Source organism: Ahaetulla prasina, chromosome 4 (genome assembly GCF_028640845.1).
Source record: "Ahaetulla prasina isolate Xishuangbanna chromosome 4, ASM2864084v1, whole genome shotgun sequence".
Taxonomy (NCBI): Eukaryota; Metazoa; Chordata; class Lepidosauria; order Squamata; family Colubridae; genus Ahaetulla; species Ahaetulla prasina.
In genome coordinates this window covers 81,812,464-81,838,050 of record NC_080542.1, presented here as the reverse complement: position 1 = coordinate 81,838,050, position 25,587 = coordinate 81,812,464, and the positions used below count along the sequence as shown (strand labels likewise).

Sequence of the window (25,587 nt, the reverse complement as noted above, 5' to 3'; positions counted from 1 at the left end):
AAAATGAGAAAGGTGGTTATGTTCTCCGTCAAAGAAGGAAAGTTGAACAGCTGTTGGAGAGATACAACATGAAGGATTGTAATTCTGCTCCAACACCTATGAGCACAGATTTTTACAACAATTTGGGTGAGGACAAAATTGAAGCCTGTGATCAAGAGATATATTGATCTGCAGTAGGGGGCTTGTTATATCTGTCATAGTGATCTAGACCAGACATAACTTGTGCAATAAGCATCTTAAATCGCTCTATTGCTGCACTAACGCAATTGTACTGGATGGGTATAAAAAGGATTCTCAGGTATTTAAAGGGAACTGTGAACTTGATCTCCAAATACTGATCTCTGAAGAATTGAAAATAAAACATTATGTTGACAGTAATTATGCCAATGATGTAAAAACCAGAAAGTCTAATTATGGTATTGTGGTATTGTTTGGAGGGTCTTTAATTGGTTGGAAGTCCAGAAAACAAACAACTGTAGTCATTTCTATGGCAGAGGCAGAATTTATTGCTCTGTCTGAGCTTTGCTCAGAGGTAACTTGGTACGTACAGCTGTTAAAGATTTAAATGTCAAAGTACATGAAGCCATAATGGTGCTTGAGGATAATGCTGCTTGCATTAAAATGGCTACAGGTGACAGAGTAAAGAATAGAAGCAAGCATGAGGATATTAAATATTGTAATGTAAGAGAAGCCATCAAATGTAAATTAATTACCTTGCTTCACTGTTCTTCAGAGGACAATCTGACAGATATAATGACCAAACCATTGGGTGGAGTACACTATGGGAAGAATGCTAAGATATTTGGTTTTATGTCTATTCCAGTCATGAACAGAGAAGTGTCGATGTATAAAGGTTCATGAATTTGAATATATGTCAGGTCTGTGTATCTGCCATTCTTCAGAGGAAGGGAATGGGTGTCCTTCACACATTTATTTTTCTTTTCCTTTTTTATGTATCCCATATTCTGCATTGCATTCTTGTATAACCTTTAACCTGATTTAGAATTGTTGCCTGGTGCCCTAGCTGCCTGGCATTTTCTCACCTCTTGGGGAATGTAAGAGGAAGATGGGCCATGTGGACTGCATCACAGGAAGATGGTCCTGAGAAAGTTCTGTTAGAACTTTCTGTTCTCTAATTTTCTTTATTCTAGTTGTATGCCCTGAGGGATCTCAGAGCCTGTTTTGAATTAGTCTTGCTATCACCTTTTCAATAAAAGATTTCTTTTGAAATGCCAAGTTTCAAGTGTCTTTACTTTTTTGAATGTGGGGGAGAGGCTGGACCTTAAAATAGACATGGTAACAGGTCAGCTAATCGTGACCCAGACAGCTCGGAGCCTGGCGTGGCTTAGGTTCACTGATCTGTATATATATATATATATATATATATGAGTTCTTCTGTAATTCTATAGCTTCTGTGATTATTGATTCTGTACTTCAGGATTATGAGTTCTGGTTCTGGCTTCTGCTGTATAGTATTGTATATAATAATAATAATAATAACAATAACAATAACTATTATTATTATTATTATTATTATTATTATTATTATTATTATTATTATTATTATTATTATTATTATTATTATTATTATTTAATTTCTATACCGCCCTTCTCCCGAAGGACTCAGGGCGGTTTACAGCCAAGTAAAACACAGTAAAAAGTACAATATACAATTAAAACCAATTTTAAAAAACCTATTCAATTTGGCCTATTAATTAAAATACACAATAAAACCATTAAAAACCCCATAAAAATTAATAGTGGATTTCCATTTTATGCCAGTCCTGCACAGAAGAATAACTACGTCTTCAGCTTGCGGCGAAAGGTCCAGAGGTCAGGAAGTTGTCGAAATCCTGGGGGAAGCTCATTCCAGAGGGTAGGTGCCCCTATAGAGAAGGCTCTCCCCCTGGGGGTCGCCAGCTGACATTGTTTGGCTGACGGCACCCTGAGGAGACCCACCCTATGGGAGCGCACAGGTCGATGGGAGGCAAACGGTGGCAGCAGGTGGTCCCGTAAATACCCCGGTCCTAAGCCATGGAGCGCTTTAAAGGTGGTAACCAACACCTTGAAATGCACCCGGAAGACCACAGGCAGCCAGTGCAGCTTGCGCAGGAGAGGTGTTATATGGGAGCCACGAGTAGCTCCCTCTATCACCCGCGCAGCCGCATTCTGGACCAATTGGAGCCTCCGAGTGCTCTTCAAGGGGAGCCCCATGTAGAGAGCATTACAGTAGTCCAGGTGAGAAGTGACGAGGGCATGAGTGACTGTGCATAGGGAATCCCAGTCTAGAAAGGGGCGCAACTGGCGAATCAGGCGTACCTGATAAAAAGCTCTCCTGGAGACGGTCGTCAGATGTTCTTCAAAAGACAACTGTCCATCCAGGAGGACGCCTAAGTTGCGCATCCTCTCCATTGGGGCCAATAACTCGCCCCCAACAGTCAGCAGTGGCTGCAGCTGACTGTACCGGGATGCCGGCATCCATACCCACTCAGTCTTGGAGGGGTTGAGTTTAAGCCTGTTTCTCCCCATCCAGACTCGCACGGCCTCCAGACACCGGGACAACATTTCGACAGCTTCGTTGGGGTGGTTAGGGGTGGAGATGTACAGCTGAGTATCATCAGCATACAGCTGGTACCTCACCCCAAAACCACTGATGATCTCACCCAGTGGCTTCATATAGATGTTGAACAGGAGAGGCGAGAGAACCGACCCCTGTGGCACCCCACACTTGAGGCGCCTTGTGGTTTCTTTTATAAATTAATCCTCTGAATTGTTTACTTGCATGCTGTCTGGATTGCTGCAAACTCTTAACAGAGACTATGGTTAAAAAAATAGTTCAGACCTTCTCACCTCGCAAGATTTTTTTTTCCATGAGAAGTTGGAAGGCAAACAATAAGACTGGCACACACAAGCAAGCGGCGATTCCACAGCCAGCCTTACTGTTTGAAGACTGAATGAAGCCTTCCACTGCGCAAGGAAGCACTGTGGGGCCAGTCCCTTCACAGCCACGTCCAGCCTGCTGGAGTTCACTGTGCCAGGGCAGGAATGAGACACTCCCACGGAGCCCATTGCTTCTTGGGTGGGGAGGTTGAGGATGATGACAAGAAGAATGATGAGACTTTGCGCCAGCCAGCTGGCCAGGCAGGCAACAGGTCAGGTGGGGCTGGCTGGTTGGGGAGGGGAGAATCATGGTGGCTCCTGCTGCTCACGCCGCTACCAGCAGCTTGGGTGCCTCAGCGGAAACACGGATCGCGCTCTCTCTCTCTCATTCACACACACACACACACACACACACACACACACACACACACACACACCCCTCTCTCTCTTTCTGTCTCGCTGTGGTGGCAGTGGCCAGCTTGAGTGCCCCAAATGCATCCAAGCTGAAGAAAGAGGACGCGCAGCACCAGGCTTGTCTTCAAAGATCACTCCAAGTGCCCCATGTGCACACAGATGCCCCATTTGCATGCAAGCATGATCCGTGGGACAACAAGGTCGCATTACATGGAAAGTAGTTGAGGGAGAGGAGCAGGACATATATACATACATACACACATACATACATACATACAAGCAATTCTTTATTGGCCAAGTGTGATTGGAAACACAAGGAATTTGTTTTTGGTGCATATGCTCTCAGTGTACATAAAAAAAGGTACATTAATTAAGAATCATAAAATACAACACTTAATGATAGTCATAGGGTACAAATAAGCAATCAAATAATTCTATAAAGGTAAAGGTTCCCTTCGCACATACGTGCTAGTCGTTGCCGACTCTAGGGGGCGATGCTCATCTCCGTTTCAAAGCCAAAGAGCCAGCGCTGTCCAAAGATGTCTCCGTGGTTATGTGACCGGCATGACTCAATGCCAAAGGCACACAGAACACTGTTACCTTCCCATCAAAGATGGTCCCCATTTTTTCTACTTGCATTTTTATGCGCTTTCGAAACTGCTAGGTTGGCAGAAGCTGGGACAAGTAACGGGAGCTCACCCCGTTACATGGCAGCACTAGGTCCTTTCGATCGACAAGCTCAACGTCCTAGCCCCTGAGCCACCACGTCCTGATCATAAATCATAAGGCTATAGCAACAAGTTACAGTCATACAGTGGGAAGAGATGGGTGATAGGAATGATAAGATTAATAGTAACAGTAATGCAGACTTAGTGAATAGTGTTGAGGGAATTATTTGTTTAGCAGAGTGATGGCGTTCGGTAAAAAACTGTTCTTTTGTCTAGATGTTCTGGTTTGCAATGCTCTATAGCGTCATTTTGAGGGTTGGTGTTGAAACAATTTATGTCCAGGACTCGAGGGGTCTGTAAATATTTTCACAGCCTTCTTTTTGACTCATGCAGTATACAGGTTCTCAATGGAAGGCAATGGTAGCAATTGTTTTGGGTTTTTTTTTGCAGTTCTAATTATCCTCTGAATCTGTATCTGTCTTGTTGAGTTGCAGAACCAACCAGACAGTTATAGAGGTGCAGATGACAGACTTTAATTCCTCTGTAGAACTGTATTAGCAGCTGATTGGGCAGTTTGAGCTTCCTGAGTTGGCACAGAAAGAACATGGTTTTTATAAAAAACAAGTTTTTATTGATTTTTCAATTTCCCCCCCCTACACACATACATAGTTTATGAATAGCGCATTGGCCATATCATATCTTATACAATTTGACATATCCAAATACATTTCACTTTATTTCAATTTCTACCAAAGTATTCTTTTTCCATATTTTAATTGTGTCTTAATATTTCCATGCTCAATTATATAAATCACATCTTCCTTCGCCCTCTAGTTCTAATTTCTCCATTTTTACTAATATTTATTCTCTTTTATTATTTTTTTAGGTATTTCAATTTTTATCCTGATATATTTAAACATATTCGGGGTTGTCTTTCTTCCAGGCGCAGAAAGAACATTGTTGTGTTTTTTTGATGACGTTTTTGATGTTAGGTGTCCGTTTTAGGTCTTGAAATATGATAGAACATAGAAATTTGAAGGTCTCTACTGTTGATACTGTGTTATCTAATATTGTAAGAGATGATAGTATGGGAGGGTTTCTCCTAAAGTCTACCACCATTTCTATGGTTTTGTGCGTGTTCAGTGCCAGATTGTTGCGGTCACACTACGAGGCTAGTTGTTCAACCTTCTGTCTGTATGCTGATTCATCGTTGTCTCAAATGAGACCAATCACTGTTGTATCATCTGCAAACTTCAGTAGTTTAACAGATGAATCATTTGAGATGCAGTCATTAGTATATAGAGAGAAGAGAAGTGGAGAGAGCACACATCCTTGGGGGCGCCCTGTGCTAATTGTACTGGTATCTGATGTGATTCTGCTTAGCTTCACCTGCTGCTTCCTGTCTGTTAGGACACTTATGATCCACTTATAAATGTGTTCAAGGTACCATTATCTGGTTTGCTTAGAAGAATTTCTGGAATGATGGTATTGAATGCTGAACTAAAGTCTACAAAGAGGACCCTTGCGTAGGTCTTTGGAGATTCAAGATGTTGTAGGATGTAGTGCAGAGCCATATTTATAGCATCATCTGTTGATCTATTTGCTCAGTATGCAAAGGTTTTCATGACTACAGATGTTAGAGTAAGTGGTCTATAATCATTCAATGCCTTAATGGAAGGCTTCTTCGCCACTGGAATGATAGTAGAGTATTTGAAGCAAGAAGGAACATAGCACATCTCTAGTGATTTACTGAAGATATGGGTGAAGATGGGGGCCAATTGGTCAGCACAGTCTTTTAAGCAAGAAAGAATTATCTTGTCTGGGCCTAGTGCTTTTCCTCGCTTTTGTCTTTGAAATAGATCTTGCACTTCCTTTTCTGTGATCACCAGAGCCTGTGAACCCAATGGGATGGGGTAAGTTGTAGGAGGGTTGGCTGTTGCTATAGAGTGGCAAACACTTTTCGTGCCAAAAATGAAAGTTTCTGGGTCCCTGACTCTCTGCAAAAGAGGATGAGTGCCTGAACCTGCACAATATTATAGCATCCAGGAGGATCTATTCTCATTTCTAAGCCACCTTTCCTCTTCCTTCCTCAAAGGCAAAGAAACAGCAGCAGAGGGGAGACAGATATTTGCAAGGTAAGTGAGTCCTTGCGAAAGGAAGGGAGGGAGAAACATGAGGTATCTTAGTGGGCTGGGGTGGCCTTGAGGGCCTGTTCTATCACTAAGCCCCCCCCCTCACCCGGCCTTCCCCACCCTGAGATCCCTCATGAGCATTTATTTTATTTATTTATTTATTTATTTATTTATTTATTTATTATTCACACTTTTATACCGCCCTATCTCCCTAGGGACTTAGGGCGGTTTACAGCCATATAAAAAAACATATATATATACAGGGTAAAACATTAATTTAAAAAACTTATTACATAGGCCGAATCTTTAAAATAAAGATATAAATAATAAAACCTATTTAAAACCAAATTTAAAATTTAAACATTTAAAAATTTAAAATTCTAGTCCAGTCCTGCGCAGATAAATAGATGTGTCTTAAGCTCGCGGCGGAAGGTTCGAAGGTCAGGAAGTTGACGAAGACCTGGGGGAAGCTCGTTCCAGAGGGTGGGGGCCCCCACAGAAAAGGCCCTTCCCCTGGGTGTCACCAGTCGGCACTGCCTGGCCGACGGCACCCTGAGGAGTCCCTCTCTGTGAGAGCGCACGGGTCGGTGAGAGGCATTCGGTGGCAGCAGACGGTCCCGTAAGTAGCCCGGCCCTATGCCATGGAGCGCTTTAAAGATCATTACCAAAACCTTGAAGCGCACCCGGAAGGCCACAGGCAGCCAGTGCAGTCTGTGCAGGAGAGGTGTTACGTGGGAGCCACGAGGAGCTCCCTCTATCACCCGCGCAGCCGCATTCTGAACTACCTGGAGTCTCCGGGTGCTCCTCAAGGGGAGCCCCATGTAGAGAGCATTGCAGTAATCCAGATGAGATGTCACGAGAGCATGAGTGACCGTGCATAGGGCATCCCGGTCTAGAAAGGGGCGCAACTGGCGAACCAGGCGAACCTGGTAAAAAGCTCTCCTGGAGACGGTCGTCAAATGGTCTTCAAAAGACAGCCGTCCATCCAGGAGGACGCCCAAGTTGCGCACCCTCTCCATTGGGGCCAATGACTCGCCCCCAACAGTCAGCCGCGGACTCAGCTGACTGTACCGGGATGCCGGCATCCACAGCCACTCCGTCTTGGAGGGATTGAGCTTGAGCCTGTTTCTCCCCATCCAGACCCGTACGGCTTCCAGACACCGGGACAACACCTCGATGGCTTCGTTGGGGTGGTCCGGTGTGGAAAAGTACAGCTGAGTGTCGTCAGCGTACAGCTGGTACCTCACACCGAAACCACTGATGATCTCACCCAGCGGCTTCATATAGATGTTGAACAAGAGGGGCGAGAGAATCGACCCCTGAGGCACCCCACAAGTAAGGCGTCTCGGGGCTGACCTCTGCCCCCCCGCCAACACCGTCTGCGACCGATCGGAGAGATAGGAGGAGAACCACCGATAAACGGTGCCTCCCACTCCCAATCCCTCCAGCAGGATACCATGGTCAATGGTATCAAAAGCCGCTGAGAGGTCTAATAGGACCAAGGCAGAGGAATAACCCCTATCCCTGGCCCTCCAGAGATCATCCACCAATGCGACCAAAGCCGTCTCAGTGCTGTAACCGGGCTGAAAGCCGGACTGGAACGGGTCTAGATAGACAGTTTCCTCCAGGTGCTGGGGTAGCTGGCACGCCACCACACTCTCTACAACCTTCACCGCGAAGCGAAGGTTGGAGACCGGACGATAATTACCTTAAACAGCTGGGTCCAGGGAAGGCTTCTTGAGGAGAGGCTTCACCACCGCCTCCTTCAAGGCGGCCAGAAAGACCCCCTCCAACAAAGAAGCATTCATAATCCCCTGGAGCCAGCCTCGTGTCACCTCCTGTGCGGCCAGCACCAACCAGGAGGGACACGGGTCCAGTAAATATGTGGTGGTGTTCAACCTACCCAGCAACCTGTCCATGTCCTCGGGAGCCACAGGGTCAAACTCATCCCAAATAGTCTCAACAAGACGGCTCTCTGACATCCCACCTGGATCTACCCAATTTTGGTCCAGACCGTCCCGAAGCTGAACGATTTTGTCGTATAGATAACCACAAAACTCCTCAGCACGTCCCTGCAACGGGTCATCCCGCTCTCCCTGTTGAAGGAGAGAGCGAGTAACCCGAAACAGGGCGGCCGGGCGGTTATCTGCCGACGCAATGAGGGAGGAGACGTAGCAACGTCTCGCTTCCCTCATTGCCACTAGGTAGGTCCTAGTATAGGACCTAACTAGTGTCCGATCAGCCTCTGAACGACTGGACCTCCAGGAACTCTCTAGGCGTCTTCTCCGGCGTTTCATCCCCCTCAGCTCCTCGGAGAACCAGGGAGCTGGTTGAGACCTACGCCGGGTCAGAGGCCGCAAAGGCACGACACGGTCCAAGGCCCCCACTGCGGCCCGTTCCCAAGCCGCGACAAGTTCCTCGGCCGTGCTGTGAACCAGACCCTCAGGAAACGGCCCAAGCTCCGTCTGGAAGCTCTCCGGGTCCATCAGGCGCCTGGGACGGAACCAACGTATTGGTTCCGTCTCCCTGCGGTGTTGAGTGGTGGTCAGAAAGTCCAGGCGAAGGAGAGAGTGATCCGACCATGACAAAGGTTCGATGACTAAATCCCTCAAATCCAGATCCTTCAACCACTGACCAGAGATGAAAATCAAATCCAGTGTGCCACCCCCACTGTGAGTAGGGCCATCAACTACTTGAGTCAGGTCCAAGGCCGTCATGGAAGCCGTGAACTCCCGAGCAATTGAAGATGACATGCCGGTCAATGGCAAGTTAAAGTCCCCCATGACAATAAGTCTGGGGGTCTCCAACGCCACTCCAGCAAGCACCTCCAGGAGCTCGGGCAGGGCTGCTGTCATGCCGCAAGGAGCCAGGTACGTGACAAACAAGCCCATCTGACATCTATGACCCCACCTCACAAAGAGGGATTCACACCCGGCAATCTGAGGTACAGTGGTCTCCCTCGGCTCCAGACTCTCTCTAATCACAACCGCCACTCCTCTACCCCTACCCTGGGCCCTCGGCTGATGGAATGCTCGGAAACCCGGTGGGCACATTTGAACAAGGGGCACGCCCCCTTCTGCGCCCAACCAGGTCTCCGTAACGCATATTGGTAGTCTTGAATTGTGAGCTCTTAGGACAGAATCCCTTGTGTGTTGCAAACAGCTATTTCCAGTGGGGAAAACAGGACAAAGCAACTGGGGAAAAACATTTTCCTTTGCTATATTTCCAGTCTGAATTAGACCGTGGCAGGGTACCTACAGGAGAGCCCTTTTAAGGATTATGTATTAATAGAAAAGCAACTAACTAATCTCTGCTCTTAAATGCTAATGCTGTTTGAGCTCATAAAAAACAGAGGAACTCTTCTTCTTCTTCTTCTTCTTCTTCTTCTTCTTCTTCTTCTTCTTCTTCTTCTTCTTCTTCTTCTTATTATTATTATTATTATTATTATTATTATTATTATTATTATTATTATTATTATTATTATTATTATTATTATTATTATTATTTGTATACCGCCCATCTCCCAAAGGACTCAGGGCGGTTCACAGTCAAAAAAAACCCCAAAAAAACAGAAAACATATAATACATAAAAAACAGCTAAAAGAATAGATAGTTACATTCAATTGATGCTCTAACTTTTAAATACAAATTTAAAACCTCATTTAAACCCCTTTTTTAAAAATCCCAATTTAAAACTACATTCAAGCTAGTCCTGCTCTTCGAAACAGCAACGTCTTCAGCTCACGGCAGAAGGACTTGAGATCGGGGAGTTGACGAAGCCCCAGAGGGAGCTCGTTCCAGAGGGTAGGGGCCCCCACAGAGAAGGCCCTCCCCCTAGAGGTCGCCAGCTGACATTGTTTAGCTGACGGTATCCGGAGGAGGCCCTCTCTGTGTGTCGTGTCCCACTCCTCCGCTGACGGCCGGGTCAGGGAAATCCGAATCAGGCTTGCCTCTGCAGCTCTGCTCAAAGTCCTAGCAAAGTCCTCAGAGCAGGCAGGAGACCAGTAAGTGACTTCAGCAAGATAAGTTCGACTTTGCCTGACTCAGAGACTGCCAGAAAGCAGATCCTTTATATAGGCCATGGGGTGTGGCTCCATGACTCAGCACTCATTAAGGCCTGCCCCTCCCTTCCTTCTGTTGCCTCCGCATATCCAATCTTCTGATGCGAGGGTCACTCCAATCAGCTGTTGGAAGTAAACTTTCCTCAGGCTCACATGCTGTGGAGGAGGGGGAGGGGTCTAGCTGCTCCGTTTGCCTGGGCATGGAGCCAGGGCTGGGGCCGGGGGATGCTCCCTCCTCTGCAGCCTGCTTGGGCATGGAGCCAGGGCTGGGACCGGGAGGTGCCCCCTCCTCTGCAGCTTGTCTGGGCATGGAGCCAGGACTGGGGCCGGGAGGCATACATTCCTCCGTGTTCGGGAGCAGATAAGCAGACCCCGGCTGCGGTGAGAGCGGACAAGACACAACACTGTAAGAGCGCACTGGTCGGTGAGAGGCTAATGGTGGCAGTAGGCGGTCCCGTAAATATCCTGGCCCTAGGCCATGGAGCGTTTTAAAGGTGATGACAAGTACCTTGAAGTGAACCTGGAAGACCACTGGGAGCCAGTGCAGATTACGCAGGAGGGGTGTTACATGGGAGCCAAAAGGTGCTCCCTCTATCACCCGCGCAGCCGCATTCTGGACCAGTTGGAGTCTCCAGGTACACTTCAAGGGGAGCCCCATGTAGAGAGCATTACAGTAGTCCAGGCGGGATGTAACAAGGGCATGAGCGACTGTGCATAAGGAAGCCCGATCCAGAAAGGGGCGTAACTGGCGTGTCAGGTGAACCTGATGAAAGGCTCCCCTGGTGATGGCCATCATATGATCTTCTAAAGATAGCCGTGCATCCAGGAGGATGCCCAGATTACGAGCCCTTTCCGTGGGGGCCAATAGTTCGCCCCCAATGGTCAGTGATGGAATTAGCTGACTGTACCGGGCCGCCGGCATCCACAGCCACTCGGTCTTGGTGGGATTGAGTCTGAGTCTGTTCCTCCCCATCCAGACCCGTACGGCCTCCAGGCACTGGGACATCACTTCAACAGCCTTGTTGGGGTGGTTAGGGGTGGAAATATAGAGCTGAGTATCATCAGTGTATAGATGACAACTCACCCCAAGACCACGGATGATCTCACCCAGCGGCTTCATATAAATGTTGAACAGAAGAGGCGAGAGAACCAACCCTTGCGGCACCCCACATAAGAGGCGCCTTGGGGTCGATCTCTGTCCCCCCGTCCCACCATCTGCGACTGGTCGGAGAGGTAGGAAGAGAACCACCAATGAACAGTGCCCCTCACTCCAAGTCCCTCGAGTCGGCGCAGCAGGATACCATGATCGATGGTATCAAAAGCCACTGAGAGATCTAATAGGACCAAGACAGAGGAACAACCTCAATAATAACAACAATAATCATCTATCACAGCCACCATTTTGACAGTTTTGCTGTACTGTGGTCTGTGGATGCCCCTCCCCCCCCGAAATGTAAGTATGGAATAAACTGAGACTGGTTTGTTCTCAGTCTTATAAGTAGCCACAAAGTACTAGCAAAAGTGGCAATTTGATCACAAGGCGAGGAGGCATCGAGAAAGTTTTCCTCTTTTGCATTTGAGCATCCAAAAAGGAAAGGCAAAGAAAAAGAAGAAAAAAGGGGAAGAGGGGAAAGAAAAAGAAAGAAAGGAGAATGAAGAGGGAAAAATAGAATAGAATAGAATAGAATAGAATAGAATAGAATAGAATAGAATAGAATAGAATAGAATAGAATTTTTTATTGGCCAAGTGTGATATTTGTGCATATGCTCTCAGTGTACATAAAAGATGTCAGGAAATTGTTACTTGCCTAACTAGTTGGCCAGGCAATATATAAATTAACTATGCATGTTTGTATAAAGGCATGATATTGCTTTAAGGCTGTGCTGCATCATGCAAGCATCCTGATTGGTTAAGCTCTGTAGCCAATGTATAAAAGGACTACTAAATTATGGATTGTGGGGAATCTACAGGGACGCTACAGCATTGTAACTTGATGACATGCTGCAACTGTATTTGAGCTTCATGATCGTTGCTTGATCATGGCTAGTTACTGATTCCTCAAGATGCTGACTGTTGTGAATTGAACTGTGTTTTGCCGAACTGAAAAAAGACCTTGTTTGTTGTGCAAGTCTACGTTGGTAAGAAGACTTGATATTTGTAACATCCCTGACTGGCTTTATATGTGTATGACCTGGATTGTTTTTGGACTATGTCTTTGCCTTTTCCCTAAAAGTAAAGGAATATCAAACCCCAGTTTGTCTGCAAGTGACTGCTATTGTGTACAACCATTCTCAGTCATTTTCATGTGTAGGGTACTCTGCTCAACAGTCCACAACCTTGTGTTGAACCCAGATTACCCTTAACAAAAGAAAAGGGGAAAAGGAAAGAAGGAAGGGAAGGAAGGAAGGAAGGAAGGAGATTATAATGAGAGAGAGTGAGCGTCTGAGGTAAATCTTGCTTTAGCACTTGGTCACCAGCAGGCGTGCTGCCTTTTGCCATCCCCTTGCCCCCGCTTCCTGACCCCTCCTGGTGGTCTCCCATTGTATCACTGAGGATGCTTTGGTTACAAAGCCAAGTGTCCTCACAAGGAGATAGAGTAGGCCTCCCTCTGACCCACACAATTTGCCCTCCTGCACACACTATGAGCAACTTGGCACAGCAGCAGTAGGAACTGGCCATATCCACCCAGCCCCCCTGAAGTCAACTACAATCCTGATGCATCCCTTAATGAAATTGAATTCGACACCCCTGCTTTAGAGTGGGAAATTTAATATTTACTAGAAATCTGTCACCCATTTGGTCATTTTTTTTTCACATGTAATATAGGCTTGCACTATTTTCTCTTTCTCATGACCCTCAGGTAAAAGCTCCTCTCCTCTCCTCTCCTCTCCTCTCCTCTCCTCTCCTCTCCTCTCCTCTCCTCTCCTCTCCTCTCCTCTCCTCTCCTCTCCTCTCTGAAGCGGGCAGGAAATTACAAATTGAAGCCTATGGGCAGGTGAATGAGGATGGGTGAGTGAGAGGTACATAAGGATGCAGTGAAGGTCAGCAAGGATGCTCAGAGGTGTCATGCACATGAGGAAAGGTTGTTGTGGTCCATCAGCAGCCTACGGAGCTGGCAATGGAGTTGGACAGCGATGAGGCTGAGGTGAGGCCAGGGCCATTGGGAAGTGAGGTGTGGTTTCAGCTTTGGAAGCCATACTAGGCCGAAGGCTTCCGCACGCTTCCACTTTCTCCGGTGTGGGAAAATAGGAGAGGGGGGTGAGGGTACAAGGGGCTATTAAACATAACAACATTCTTCCTGCTGGTCAAGGTCAGGCTGGGCTCGTATCTGGAGAAGGAGTGGCCGTAGTGATGCTTCGACATGGGATGGTTGAGGATTGGAGCATGTGACCGGCAGAGGGGTCATGGGGGTGATGATTTTGGAGTTTGTATTACTGAGGGAGGAACCTGGATCCCCAGTTTCGGTTTTCATCCAACTGTGCCAGTTTACCTATGCTAGTAAAAGAACTTTGAAAGATTTTGGCTTCAGAGTCTTTTCTGCAGGAGGGGTTTTCTGGAACATTGATATTAAATCGAAACTGCTTTTTAGTATAGTGACACCACCACCACCCATGGGGCCATCTGGGGTGCTGGGTCCCAGCATCCTCCAAAATCCTTAGGTGGTGCAAAGACCCAGCAAAAATGGAAAGGAAAGAAGAAGTCCTGGAGGAGGCCGTGGGCCCAGAGGCTCAGGGACTTATCGATACCAGATCCTCCCCATTGGAAGAGGTGGTGCGGGGCCTGGAGGCTGCAGAAACTGCTTGAGAGCTAGGAGTGCTCTCCAGGGATCTGATTCCTGGAGAAGTTGCCGGTCTGACCCGACTCCTGAAAGGGGACCAGAGGTGAGATCTCCAGAGGAGCGTGGCATTCTCGGCTGAGCGAAGTCGCCTCTCCCTACCTTCCAGCCAGAGTGAAGAGACGGAAAACCTGGGGGATCTGGGGATTCAAGGGAATGGAGTCTGCCAACCCCCATAAGATCCCAATCCCTTACAGGGCTCCCAGAAAGGTTTGAACGCTTGGAAGTGGGGAGCTATGTACCCACCTCCCACCTCCCTCAAGAGAAATGGAACTTAGCCCAGCCTAGATTCACCTTTCCCCCTCGGAAAGAAATTAGGGGGGCTCAAGCCCAATCCGATGAGCCCAGAGGCGATTCGATCACCTCCCAAGTGCAGTAGGGAAGTTATATGGCTGGAATGCATCCAACGCAAATGGCTTGGGGAATGCAACCCCCCCCCTTATGGAACCCTCCAGCCTGCCAGGCCCTGTGTTGCACCCTGCTGTTTCCATCCCCCCAGGCTGGGCATTCTACCCCGGACAAGGATGGGGTAGTGGCAGCCAGCTTCTTCTGCTACTATCTTCCATGAATCTCCCTGGCCCCTATATGGCCCATCGATCCAAGCAGCACAAGGGGGGGTTGATCCAGCAGCTGGCTGGAATTCTGCCCCCCCCTCTGCAGCCCAGCAAGCAACTCCAGCATCGACAGCCCTTCCCCCTCAACAGGGGCCCTTCCAGCAATTCGCAGCAGCGGTGCCTCAAATTCCTCCCCAACTGCAGGCAGTTGAGCCGCTACCCCCCTTCATCCCCCCGACCAACGCACCCCCCCTCAGTTCAGAGCAACTTTCGATGGCACACCACACAAACTAGCTTACTTCCTCAGCAGAATCTAGACTCACATAGATCAATTTGGAGATCAATACCAATTGGAATGGGACTTAATAATAGCTATTTCTGATGGAATGAAGGAGAAGCCTCTGAGTGGATTTCCCAGCTCCACAATGAACATGTTGCAGAATTGAATGACATTTCAGGGTTTATTGCACTGCTCAGAGCCAGATTTAAAGATGAAGATCGTATCGCAGACAGTGAAGCCATCATAAAAAAAAAGAACAAGATAACAAACCCTTAAAAGACTTTCCATGGGACTTTAGACGAGTAGCAGGAAACCTCGGGCATTGGCCAGACTGCATACTATTTCAAAGAGACAATCAATCAAGAAGTCAGAAAGCCTGTAGCATACAGGGCGTACCTGAATGGCTACCAGACTGGTACAACATGTCCATAGCTCTGGACAGAGAAATCCACCCCCACCCCCAACTACCAGCTGAAAAGCCTCCCCAAGGACCATTGGCCAGACAGCCTCTCTCACAATCTTCAACACTCTCAACCCCTCAATCAAGTTATAAAATGCTACTGGTGTGACAAATTGGGACATCGAGCTTCTGACTGCCTGGCTCCAGCACCTGTCCCACAACAATGTCCAGCAACCACTGCCCGGGGAAAAAAGCCTCCAAGAAGAAACCCAGACACAAGTCGATTTGCAAGGCAAGCCTTTTTTTTTTTTTTTTTGCATTTATATCCCGCCCTTCTCCGGAGACTCAGGGCAGCTTACACTATGTTAGCAATAGTCTTCATCCTATTTGTATATTTATATACAAAGTCAACTTATTGCCCTCATTTTACCTACCTTATAAAGGATGGAAGCCTTGGACATTCCTCTCCCCACTGAAGAAAGCGAGGGACCTCCGTCTACTGAAACCCCTCCCAACGACCCTACTGGAGAACATGACCTGATGGTGAGTGCACCCATTCCCCACTTTACTATCAAAGTGACCTTAGTAATTCCACTGAAGGGGGAGAAGAAAGAGGTGCCAGCCATTATAGATACCAGCTGTACCAGATGTCTAATTGGGATGTCAATTATAAACCAACTAGGTATCAAAACACTAACCATAAAACACCTGATAAAATTCCACCAAGTGGATGGAACATTAATTGATGGAGTCCTAGCCACCCAAATTACAGAATTGATTGGCCTAGAAATTGGAAAACATAATGAACTTATAAGATTCATAGTAATTCCAAAAATGTCAGAATCCATTATACTAGGCCTGGCCTGGCTGGATAAATGGGCCCCCATAATCAAATGGGAAGATGGGTTTCGTAAAATCATATTGGATGTTAACCCCTTGGCCCCTATCCACCCTCCTGAGAAACAACCAATCCATGAAAACCACCAGGGGGAGTCAGCAGCCATTGGATCAGACTCATCTCCAGGTGAACCACACATTCCTAAGGCATATGTGGATTTGGCAGAAGTCTTTAGCGAAGAAGAATGTAACCTCCTCCCCATCCCAGCCACAAGTGACTGCCATTGAGTTAGAGCTTGGGGCTAAACTACCAAAACCTGTACTCAATGACACCTGCTGAAATTACTGAATTAAGGAGGTACATCGACAACAACCTAGCCAGAGGGTTCATCGAGCCTGCAAAATCACCAGTGGCCGCACCCGTGTTATTTAAAGAGAAGAAAGATGGATCTTTAAGATTATGTGTTGATTTTGGAAATATCAACACGGTTTGTATACAAAACACCTACCCATTACCACTAATGAAGGTCTTATTAAACCACCTAGCGAAAGGCAAGGTTTTCACCAAATTAGTCTGTTGAGCCTCTTGTGGCTCAACAGACTAATGCAGTCTGTTATTAACACAGCTGCCTGCAATTACTGCAGGTTCTAGTCCCACCAGGCCCAAGGTTGACTCAGCCTTCCATCCTTTATAAGGTAGGTAAAATGAGGACCCAGATTGTTGGGGGCAATAAGTTGACTTTGTATATAAATATACAAATAGGATGAAGACTATTGCTAACATAGTGTAAGCCGCCCTGAGTCTTCGGAGAAGGGCGGGATATAAATGCATATATATATATATATATATATATATTTGTTTTCTGAGGTTTTCGCGGGTGTTTGTATGTAGGTCTTTGGTTATTCGGGTTTTCTCCCGCGTAAAATTGGAAGTGTCTTGGCGACGTTTATATATATAAAATTGGATTTAAGAGAAGCCTATTACCGGGTCTGCATATGTGAAGGGGATGAATGGAAAACTGCTTTCAATTGCCTCCGGTTCCGGGTCATGTCTTTTGGACTCCAGGGGGCCCCAGCAGTCTTCATGCAGTTAATCAATGAAACCCTGCATAGCCACTTATATAACGGGGTTCTTGTCTGCTTGGGCGATATTCTTATATACACCGAAAATATGGAGAAGCATATCAAATTAGTTAGACAGGTTTTGAAAAAACTCCTAGCCACCAAACTATATGTGAAGCTGTCAAAATGCAAGCTCCAAAAGAAATCCTTGGACTACCGGGTGTTGAACCAGGGAATCAAAATGGATCCAGGAAAATTTTTTTTTTTTTTTTTTTAATAAAAAGTTTTATTTTTACAATCATATCAAATAATTCATCCAATGTACAGTTATATACAATTAGTCGGGCTTGCCCAGTCACCACCACCCTTCTTAACACTCTTCCCTCTTCTACCTTCTTTTACTTTCCAAACCTTCCTCTCCTTCTCTTATCTACATCCACTCCCCCCTCCACCCTACACCTTCCTTCTCCCTCTACTATCCCTCTTCCTTCCTCTTCTCCTCTTTCCTACCTCCTACTCTCTCTTTTCTCCCTCCCCACCGTTCTAAAATGGTAACTATGCAGACCCGACCCTACATTAATTATATTTCTTCAATAATCCCTGTACATTAACCATCACTCCATCTCTACCAAAACCCCCCCCCAATTCCCCTCCCCTTACCCCCACCCCCACCCCGACTTCCCAGAACAAAATGCAGGGTATCAAAACTAACAATCATAATCCAAAATAATTCCTAAATTATAATCTTTAGTCACACCACACTTAGTCACACTCTCAATTCCCCTCTCCTTCAAAAATATATCTAATACAAAATATTTCCTAAATTTACTCATATGCTATTCAATATTTTTTATCTGATACTTATTTTAAATATAATCAATCCACATTTTCCATTCTAAAATATATTTTTCTAGTATATAGTCTTTCAAGTAAGCGGAGATTTTTGTCATCTCTGCCAGATTTGATACTTTGAGTGTCCATTTGTTGTTTTGTTTTGTCCATTCTTGATTGTAGGTAATTCTTCTTTCTTCCAATACTGAGCAATCAAAAGTCTTGCGACTGTTATTAAGTTCAAAACCAATTTAGTCTCTATAGCTGTATAGTCCATAATTATTCCTAGTAGAAAAAACTGCGGAGTAAACTTAATCTTCTTTTCAAAATATTCGGCATGATCCACGAGCCTTTAATCCAAAATACTAAAGCTTGTTTACAAGTCCACCATATATGGTAATAAGTAGCATCTTCACAATCGCATCTCCAACATTTAGCAAGATCTAATATGTGTTTCTTGTAAACAGGTAATGTCATTTTAAATTATTTCAAATAATGAAATACTTTCCTTCTCTTCTGGTGAATTCAGGCCATTAACATTCCAAGATAATAGTTTAATTGCCATTATCGCCAAAGGAAACTTTTGGAATACCAGCCGCAGATCACATTTTACTTTAGGCCTTGCTCCTCCACTGTTTCCATTGTAGTAGTTGCCAGTTGTTGTTGTGCCTTCATCTCTTGTTCCTTGCGTTTAGCAGCAGCTCTAGTCAGCCTTTGTTCTTTTGAATCTAAACCCGTCGTAGGTATTTCCAACACTTGTAATAAATCTTCTTCCATCACAATCTGTTCTTGTACCTGCTTCACTTCTCTTCCTTCACTTCAGCCTCCTTCTTCTAGCTTCCAATGGGGAAGACTTCCAACTTTTAATACCTCAACATAAAATTCTCTTGCTTTTCCAACTGTATTGAAACGATGTACTTTCCTGCATAATATACTATTATACCAGTTGGAATATCCCATCTATATTCAATCTGATGTTTTTTAAGTTCATTCACCAGGAAGGCAAATTCCTTCCTAGCCCTTAACATTTTTGGTGGAATTTCCTTTAATATCAAGATATCTTGACCAGCAATCTGATTCTTCTCCCCCTTATATGAAGCTTGCAAAATCTGATTTCTCACTATTCTGTTTGTAAAATAAATAACAACATCCCTTGGCAACTTTTTGCCTTGCTATCCAAGAATTCACGATATATTTTTTCAATTTGATAAGCCACATCTGCTGGACGAGCTGCTAATATCTCAGCAAATACTTCAGAAAAAATTTCCCTTAAATTCTCTTCCTTATTTTCTTTCAAACCTCGGATTCTAAGAGCAAATTCCATATTTCTGTATTGTATCAAAACTATTTCATCCTCTGTCTTTTCCATTTTACTTTGAAATTCATCCATTTTATTTTCTAATTTTGAATTATGTTGCTTAATTACTTCCACCTCCTCTTCCAATAAAATCACATTCGTTGCCAAACTTTGTACTGCCATTACAAATCCTTCTTTAACTTCTTTATTTCCCACTTGAATTTCTGATATCTGCTCTTTCATTTCAGACATCTCATCAGTTATAACTTTAAATTTTTCTTCTATAAAGCCTTTTAAGTTCTCTTGTAACGCCTCTAAATTCAATGTTCTAGTCTCTGCTGTATGAGCTGGAGAGGCACCAGCTGATAAAGTTCCAAAGCTCTTTGTTACAGTAGACTTTAATTGTTTGGCTGCCATCTTCTATAAAATTATTTATTTATTTATTTCCAACTTAATATTCACTTTAAATCTTCTTAACTTCTGAAAAACACAGTCTTTTAAAGCAGTATTTAAAAAATCTCCCTAGATTCTATCAGCAGGCAGCAAAGAGTTAAAGCAGCAAGTAACATGCAAATTACCAACTGCAGAGGCACACGCTGAAAGTATCACTTTCGCTTTCCACTCGTTAACTTGTTAACAATTCGCCTCCATTTTCTTGCTGTTTTCAAGCTTGTTACAAAGTATCGGGGAATCGGCTTGGCTACTTGCTTAAAGTTCTCCCACTTTCGTTCTGTCCGGTATAATCCTTTATTGTCCAAAATAAATCTCGGCGTTTGGTCGTGGTGATTGGTTCCGCCAAAGCAGAAGAATCCTCGGATCTGGAGCACTTCGGGTTACTGGAGGGAACTTAACCCTTCAAACCCCTTTTTTCTCAGGGGCTTTAGGGAAATTCAACCTCTGCCCTCAGCTCACCCCTTCTCCTTCTCCCGAAGAGGGGGTTTTCCGAACCGCTGGGCAGCAGATTTAAGCTGTCCTAGCGATTCCACATAATCCAGAGGTTGGTGATCGTAAAGATCACCGCCATCACCTACGGTGCCAAACCGGAAGTCACCTGGATCCAGGAAAATTAAAGGCAGTGCTAGACTGGCAACCCCCATGCACACATAAATGGCTTCAAAGTTTCCTGGGGTTTGCGAACTTTTACCGACAATTCATTCTTTCTTTCGCAGAGGTTGTGCTCCTCTTGACGGAATTGCTAAAGATGGGTCCATCTCCTGGCAAGCTAAAAATAAACAAGCCTTTAGCTTGGACAATGAACTGTCAGAAATCCTTTGAACAACTAAAACGCCTATTCGCAATGGAACTGATTCTCCAGCACCCAGACCCAAATAAACCATTTGTGGTCCAGGCAGATGCGAGTGATGTGGCGGTAGCAGCTGTTCTAATGCAAAAGAATGCCCAAAACGAACTAATGTCTCAAAAAAATTGACGGACACCAAACGCAGGTGGGCAGTCTGGGAAAAAGAAGCTTTTGCCATACAATGGGCTCTCCTATCCTGGAGAAACTTCCTGGAGGGGGTGAAAGAACTGCTTGAAATATGGACAGACCACAAGAACCTCGAGGCTCTAAAAACCCCTCAAAAGCTATCCCCTAAATAGATTCGATGGGCTCAGTACTTCAGGCGGTTTAACTTCAACCTCAAATACATCCCGGAGGGGGGGGGGAACCTACTGGCAGATGCCCTATCGAGAAAGCCTCAATTTGACAGCCGGCAGGAAGAAATAGTTCACGCCATGATCTCCAAAACCCAACCAGCAGGTCAAGCTCATGCTCGGGCCCAGCCACGCCATAGTTCCAATCTCCCAGAGGGCAGGTTATTGACAGAGCTAAAATCAGCCCTTACAGCAGATGCCTGGCTCAAAGATAACCTAACAAACTTGACCCTAAGAGAAGACTGGCTTGGAAGGGGAGTAAGATTTATGTACCAGCCAGCATGTGACTCACAGTACTGCAGAAAAGTCATGATTCTCAACTTGGAGGCCACTTTGGGTTTTTGAAAACCCTCCATTTGACTAGGAGACAATTCTGGTGGCCAAAGATGAAAGCAGATATAGAAGACTATGTAAAGAGCTGCGCCACCTGCGCCACCATGAAATCCAGACCAGGGAAGGCCCCTGGGCTTCTCCAAACCATGTCTGAATTCACAAGGCCCTGGGAGGAGATTGCTATGGATTTCATCGTCGAGCTCCCTGTCAGCGGAGAGAATAAAGTGATTTGGATGGTTGTTGATTTATTTTTCAAACAGGCTCACTTCACCACCTGAAGTGGGTTACCTTTGGCAAGGAAATTGGTGAAACTATTCGTGAAGCACATTTACAGAGTCCATGGCATTCCAAAGAGGATAATATTGAACCGCGGAGTCCAGTTTACTGCTAATTTCTGGAGAGAGTTCCTGTGGTCCATTGGGTCATCCCAGGGACTTAGCTCCGCCTTTCAGACAGCCACTAATGGAGCTGCAGAAAAATTGAATGCGATGGTGGAAAAGTATATTAGATGTTATGTAAATTACCAGCAAGAGAACTGGGCAGAGCTGTTACTGTTTGCAGAAGTGGCATATAATAATGCAGTACACACTAGCACGGGATTAACTCCTTTTCGGATAACCACCGGCATGGATTTTGTGCCGATGCCCAAGCTCCCCATAGAACCTCCCACTTCCATTTCAGTAATGAATTGGATAAATTCATTGAAAAAGGGATGGGAGGACACAAAAAAAGCTTTGGCTAAAGCAGCAGAAAAATATAAAGCCCAAGCCGACAAACACTGATCTCTTCAACCCCCTTTCCAGTTGGGGGATAGAGTGTATTTGTCTACTAAATACTTAAGATTAAGATTGCCTAGCAAAAAATTTGGTCCCAAATTTATAGTGTCAGCCTCCGCTTATTACTTTATGTGTTTAGTTACGTAGTGAGATGTTTAACTGTTTTATTACTTTGTTAAGTGTTTTATTGCTAGTTTGTTGTCATGCTAGATTAATGGGGGTTGTGGCTGTTTAAGCTTTGGCTGCCATTGAAAGGAGGAATGAGAAGGAATTCAAACAGTCAGACATGCACGCTGGCATCAACAATCTTTGCATACCAGACAGAAGAAGAACATCAGAAGAAGAACACCACGTGGCCCATGAGGGCAAAGGCATTGGGCTAGATCTGTTTGACCTTTGGAAGGAGGAGGGATGAATGAATGAGGGGATATACAGCTGTAAGTCACACCTACTCTCAGATCTTGCTTTCCTTAGCTGTAATCAGACATCCAGTAAAAGTACCTATCTCTATTGGGGGTTGGGGGTTTCCTTTCTTGGGTATTGATCGGAGACAAACTGACATATTAATCCCCATAGTAAAGGAAATTAACCCAGTGACTGTCCAACTTAGCCTCCCTCGAATATTAGGGAAAATACACCCAGTGTTTCACCATAGCTTATTGAAACCAGCTAGGGGTTCTAGCTTGAGGCCCCTACCAGCTGCTCCTCCCCCTCCTTTGATAATCCAGGGGAAGACCCACTATGAAATTAAGAAGATCTTGACTCTAGGCTATATAGAGGTCGCTTACAATATTTGGTCCACTGGAAAGGGAACCCATTGTCTGAAGCTACTTGGGTGAAAAGCTGGGATGTAAATGCTGATGCTCTGGTCAAGCAATTTCATGATAAATTCCCTGAGAAACCTAAAGGTCCTCCTGGGGGGGGGACAAGGGGGTTAGAAGGGTGTATACTGGGCGTTAACCCCATCTTTTGTTTTTGTCTGTTGTGTTTTCTAGGGTGTGTTTTCTTCTGCAGGGGGGGACGCCTGTCAGCTTTGGAAGCCATACTAGGCCGAAGGCTTCCATAAGCTGCCACTTTCTCTGGTGTGGGAAAGTAGGTGAAGGGGTGAGGGTACAAGGGGCTTATAGACATAACAAGATTTTTCCTGCCGGTCAAGGTCAGGCTTGGCTCGCATCTGGAGGAGGAGTGGCCAGTGTGATGCTCTGACATGGGACGGTTGAGGATTGGAGCATGTGACCGGCAGAGGGGTCATGAGGGTGGTGAGGAAGGAACCTGGATCCCCAGTTTTGGTTCTCATCCAACTGTGCCAGTTTACCTATGCTAGTAAAAGAACTTTGAAAGATTTTGGCTTTGGAGTATTTTCTGCAGGAGGGGTTTTCTGGAACGTTGACAATGGACTCCAGAGCCTCCAGAGATTGATAGTAGCGAGGCAGAGGAACAGGAGGAGCCTATTCCTAATGCACGCATGAGAAGAGCTGCCAGAAGGCAAGAGCAGCTCAAGCAGAGAGGACAACTCAGGAGTAGGGCCAAGAGATGATTGGCCCCTCCCATAAGGCTTAAAACAGATCAGCACTGGTGTTTCAGCTTTGCCAGAAAACAACGTTGTAGCTGCGTCTTCTGCTTCATCTTCTGCTTCATATACGTCTTTGTTTTTCTGGCATCTGGACGTTTGCCAGGAAGGGCCTTAAGCAGTTTGCCTAATTGGATTAAGGTTTGTGAGATAACTGAAGAATTTGTGTTGGGAGGCATTTGTTTTACTTTGAGTTGAACGATGCTGGGAATGAATTAATTCCCAGTTGTTCTAATAAAGTTTGTTTTTCCACGAACTAAGTTTATTACTACCTACTTGGGCCTGGGTCAACAAAGGTGTCGAGGAAGTTCTGTCTGAGTCAAGAAGAGCAAAGGGGGATATAAATCATGAAGGGTTCCCAGTCGCATGGGCAAGAAAGCATGCACAGGGTGCATAAAATATGCCATGTTGGTTGGGAAGAAGGCATGTTGGTGCCAGGTAGGGTTGGCAGGGATTCAAAAAAGATATGATACAGGAAGACACATGAATCTGGGTGTAGCCCGGGTTGGGAAAAGTTACACAGGAAAGCAAGAAAGATGCTGCGTGGATTGGGAAGGTCATACAGTGGGTATTGCAGGGGTGCACAAAAGACCAGCATGATGAGAGGTCTAATAGGTTAGACAGATGGAGGAGACTTCCCTGAGCATCTTGGAAATATTCTGTTCTGGCTTTCCCATTGTTGACCCTCCTTACCAGCTTCCCACAATGAAGGGGCCGTGATAGCTCAGGCTGTTAAGAAGCCTGTTATTAGAACACAGTAGCCTGCAATTACTGCAGGTTCAAGCCCGGCCCAAGGTTGACTCAGCCTTCCATCCTTTATAAGGTAGGTAAAATGAGGACCCATATTGTTGGGGGGGCAATAAATTGACTTTGTAAAAAAAAAAAAAAATACAAATAGAATGAGACTATTGCCTTATACACTGTAAGCCACCCTGAGTCTTCGGAGAAGGGCGGGATATAAATGTAAACAAAAAAAAAAAACTTTTTAAAAACTTATAGGTTGTTGATAGTGAGTTTTGGCAATTGCAATCAAGTTTAGATTTGCTACTAGCTTCCCCGTTGACTTGTAGGAAACTAGTGGGGAGCACTGTAAATGAAGATTATGGAAGCAAGACAGCCTTGAAGCAATAACATGCTGAAATGATCACAACTTCCCAAAATTTCAGGCTCAGTGGAGTAATGGTTCCCATATTTTGGACACACTCTGTTACCCTATGATGTACTGTTTCACCGAATTGAAAGTTACAAACAAGCAGACAGAATAGTTTTAATAATATATAAGCAGAAGAAAAACCTGTATGGAATTAGTTTGAATTACAGGTAGTCCTCAATTTACAACAATTGGAACTAAAATTTTGTTTGCTAAGTGATGCAGTCATTAAGTTAAATTATCATTTGACCAGACCTGATTTTATAATAATTTTTATCATATTCATTAACTGAGTCGCATGGTCATTAAGCAAATCCAGCTTCCCCCAGCTTCCCCATCAACTTTGCTCATTGGATGCTGTCTGGAAAGACTGTAAATGTGATCATATAATCTTAAAATGCTGCAGCCATCATAAATACAAGTCAGTTGCCAAGAGTCTAAATTTTGATTATGTAACCATTGTAAGTCACTTTTTCCAAAGTGGTTGTAACTTTAGGTTGTCCTTAAACAAACTTGAGGACTACCTATACCTTCAGCAGAATTTCTAATTATTAATGTAACAAAACCAATGAGTAAAATATCTTTCTACTGCTTGGCACATCACAGTTATGATAAAACCTTTCCTTTTTGAGGTATATATGACTCACATAATGGTAAGGTTACTAATGACAAACAGCATTGCTTTGTCATAAAGGATGAAACTGACATACTTAGGATAGTGTTGATAAGAGCCATGAATTGGGATAAAGATGGAATTAAGTATCAAAAGGTAAGAATCTTCTTGGGGCATTTTACATTAAAGGTTGATATATTCAAGCCAAAATAGGACAATATTTATGTTTTTATCCTTCGT

General features: G+C 45.0%; 1 protein-coding gene across 8 annotated transcripts in view; it reads left to right on the top strand.

Moving 5' to 3' along the window:
* The window catches only part of TRAK1 (trafficking kinesin protein 1), a 438,997-nt gene that overhangs the window by 191,683 nt on the left and 221,727 nt on the right, over positions 1 to 25,587 (top strand). The window contains exon 3 of one of the 8 annotated variants that reach the window (XM_058184203.1): positions 6,058 to 6,097. The exons of the other annotated variants lie outside the window; for them this stretch is intronic. Within the exon in view, the coding sequence (XP_058040186.1) occupies positions 6,058 to 6,097 (40 nt within the window). The remainder of the gene's footprint in view (positions 1 to 6,057; positions 6,098 to 25,587) is intronic. 8 annotated transcript variants of the gene reach the window in all.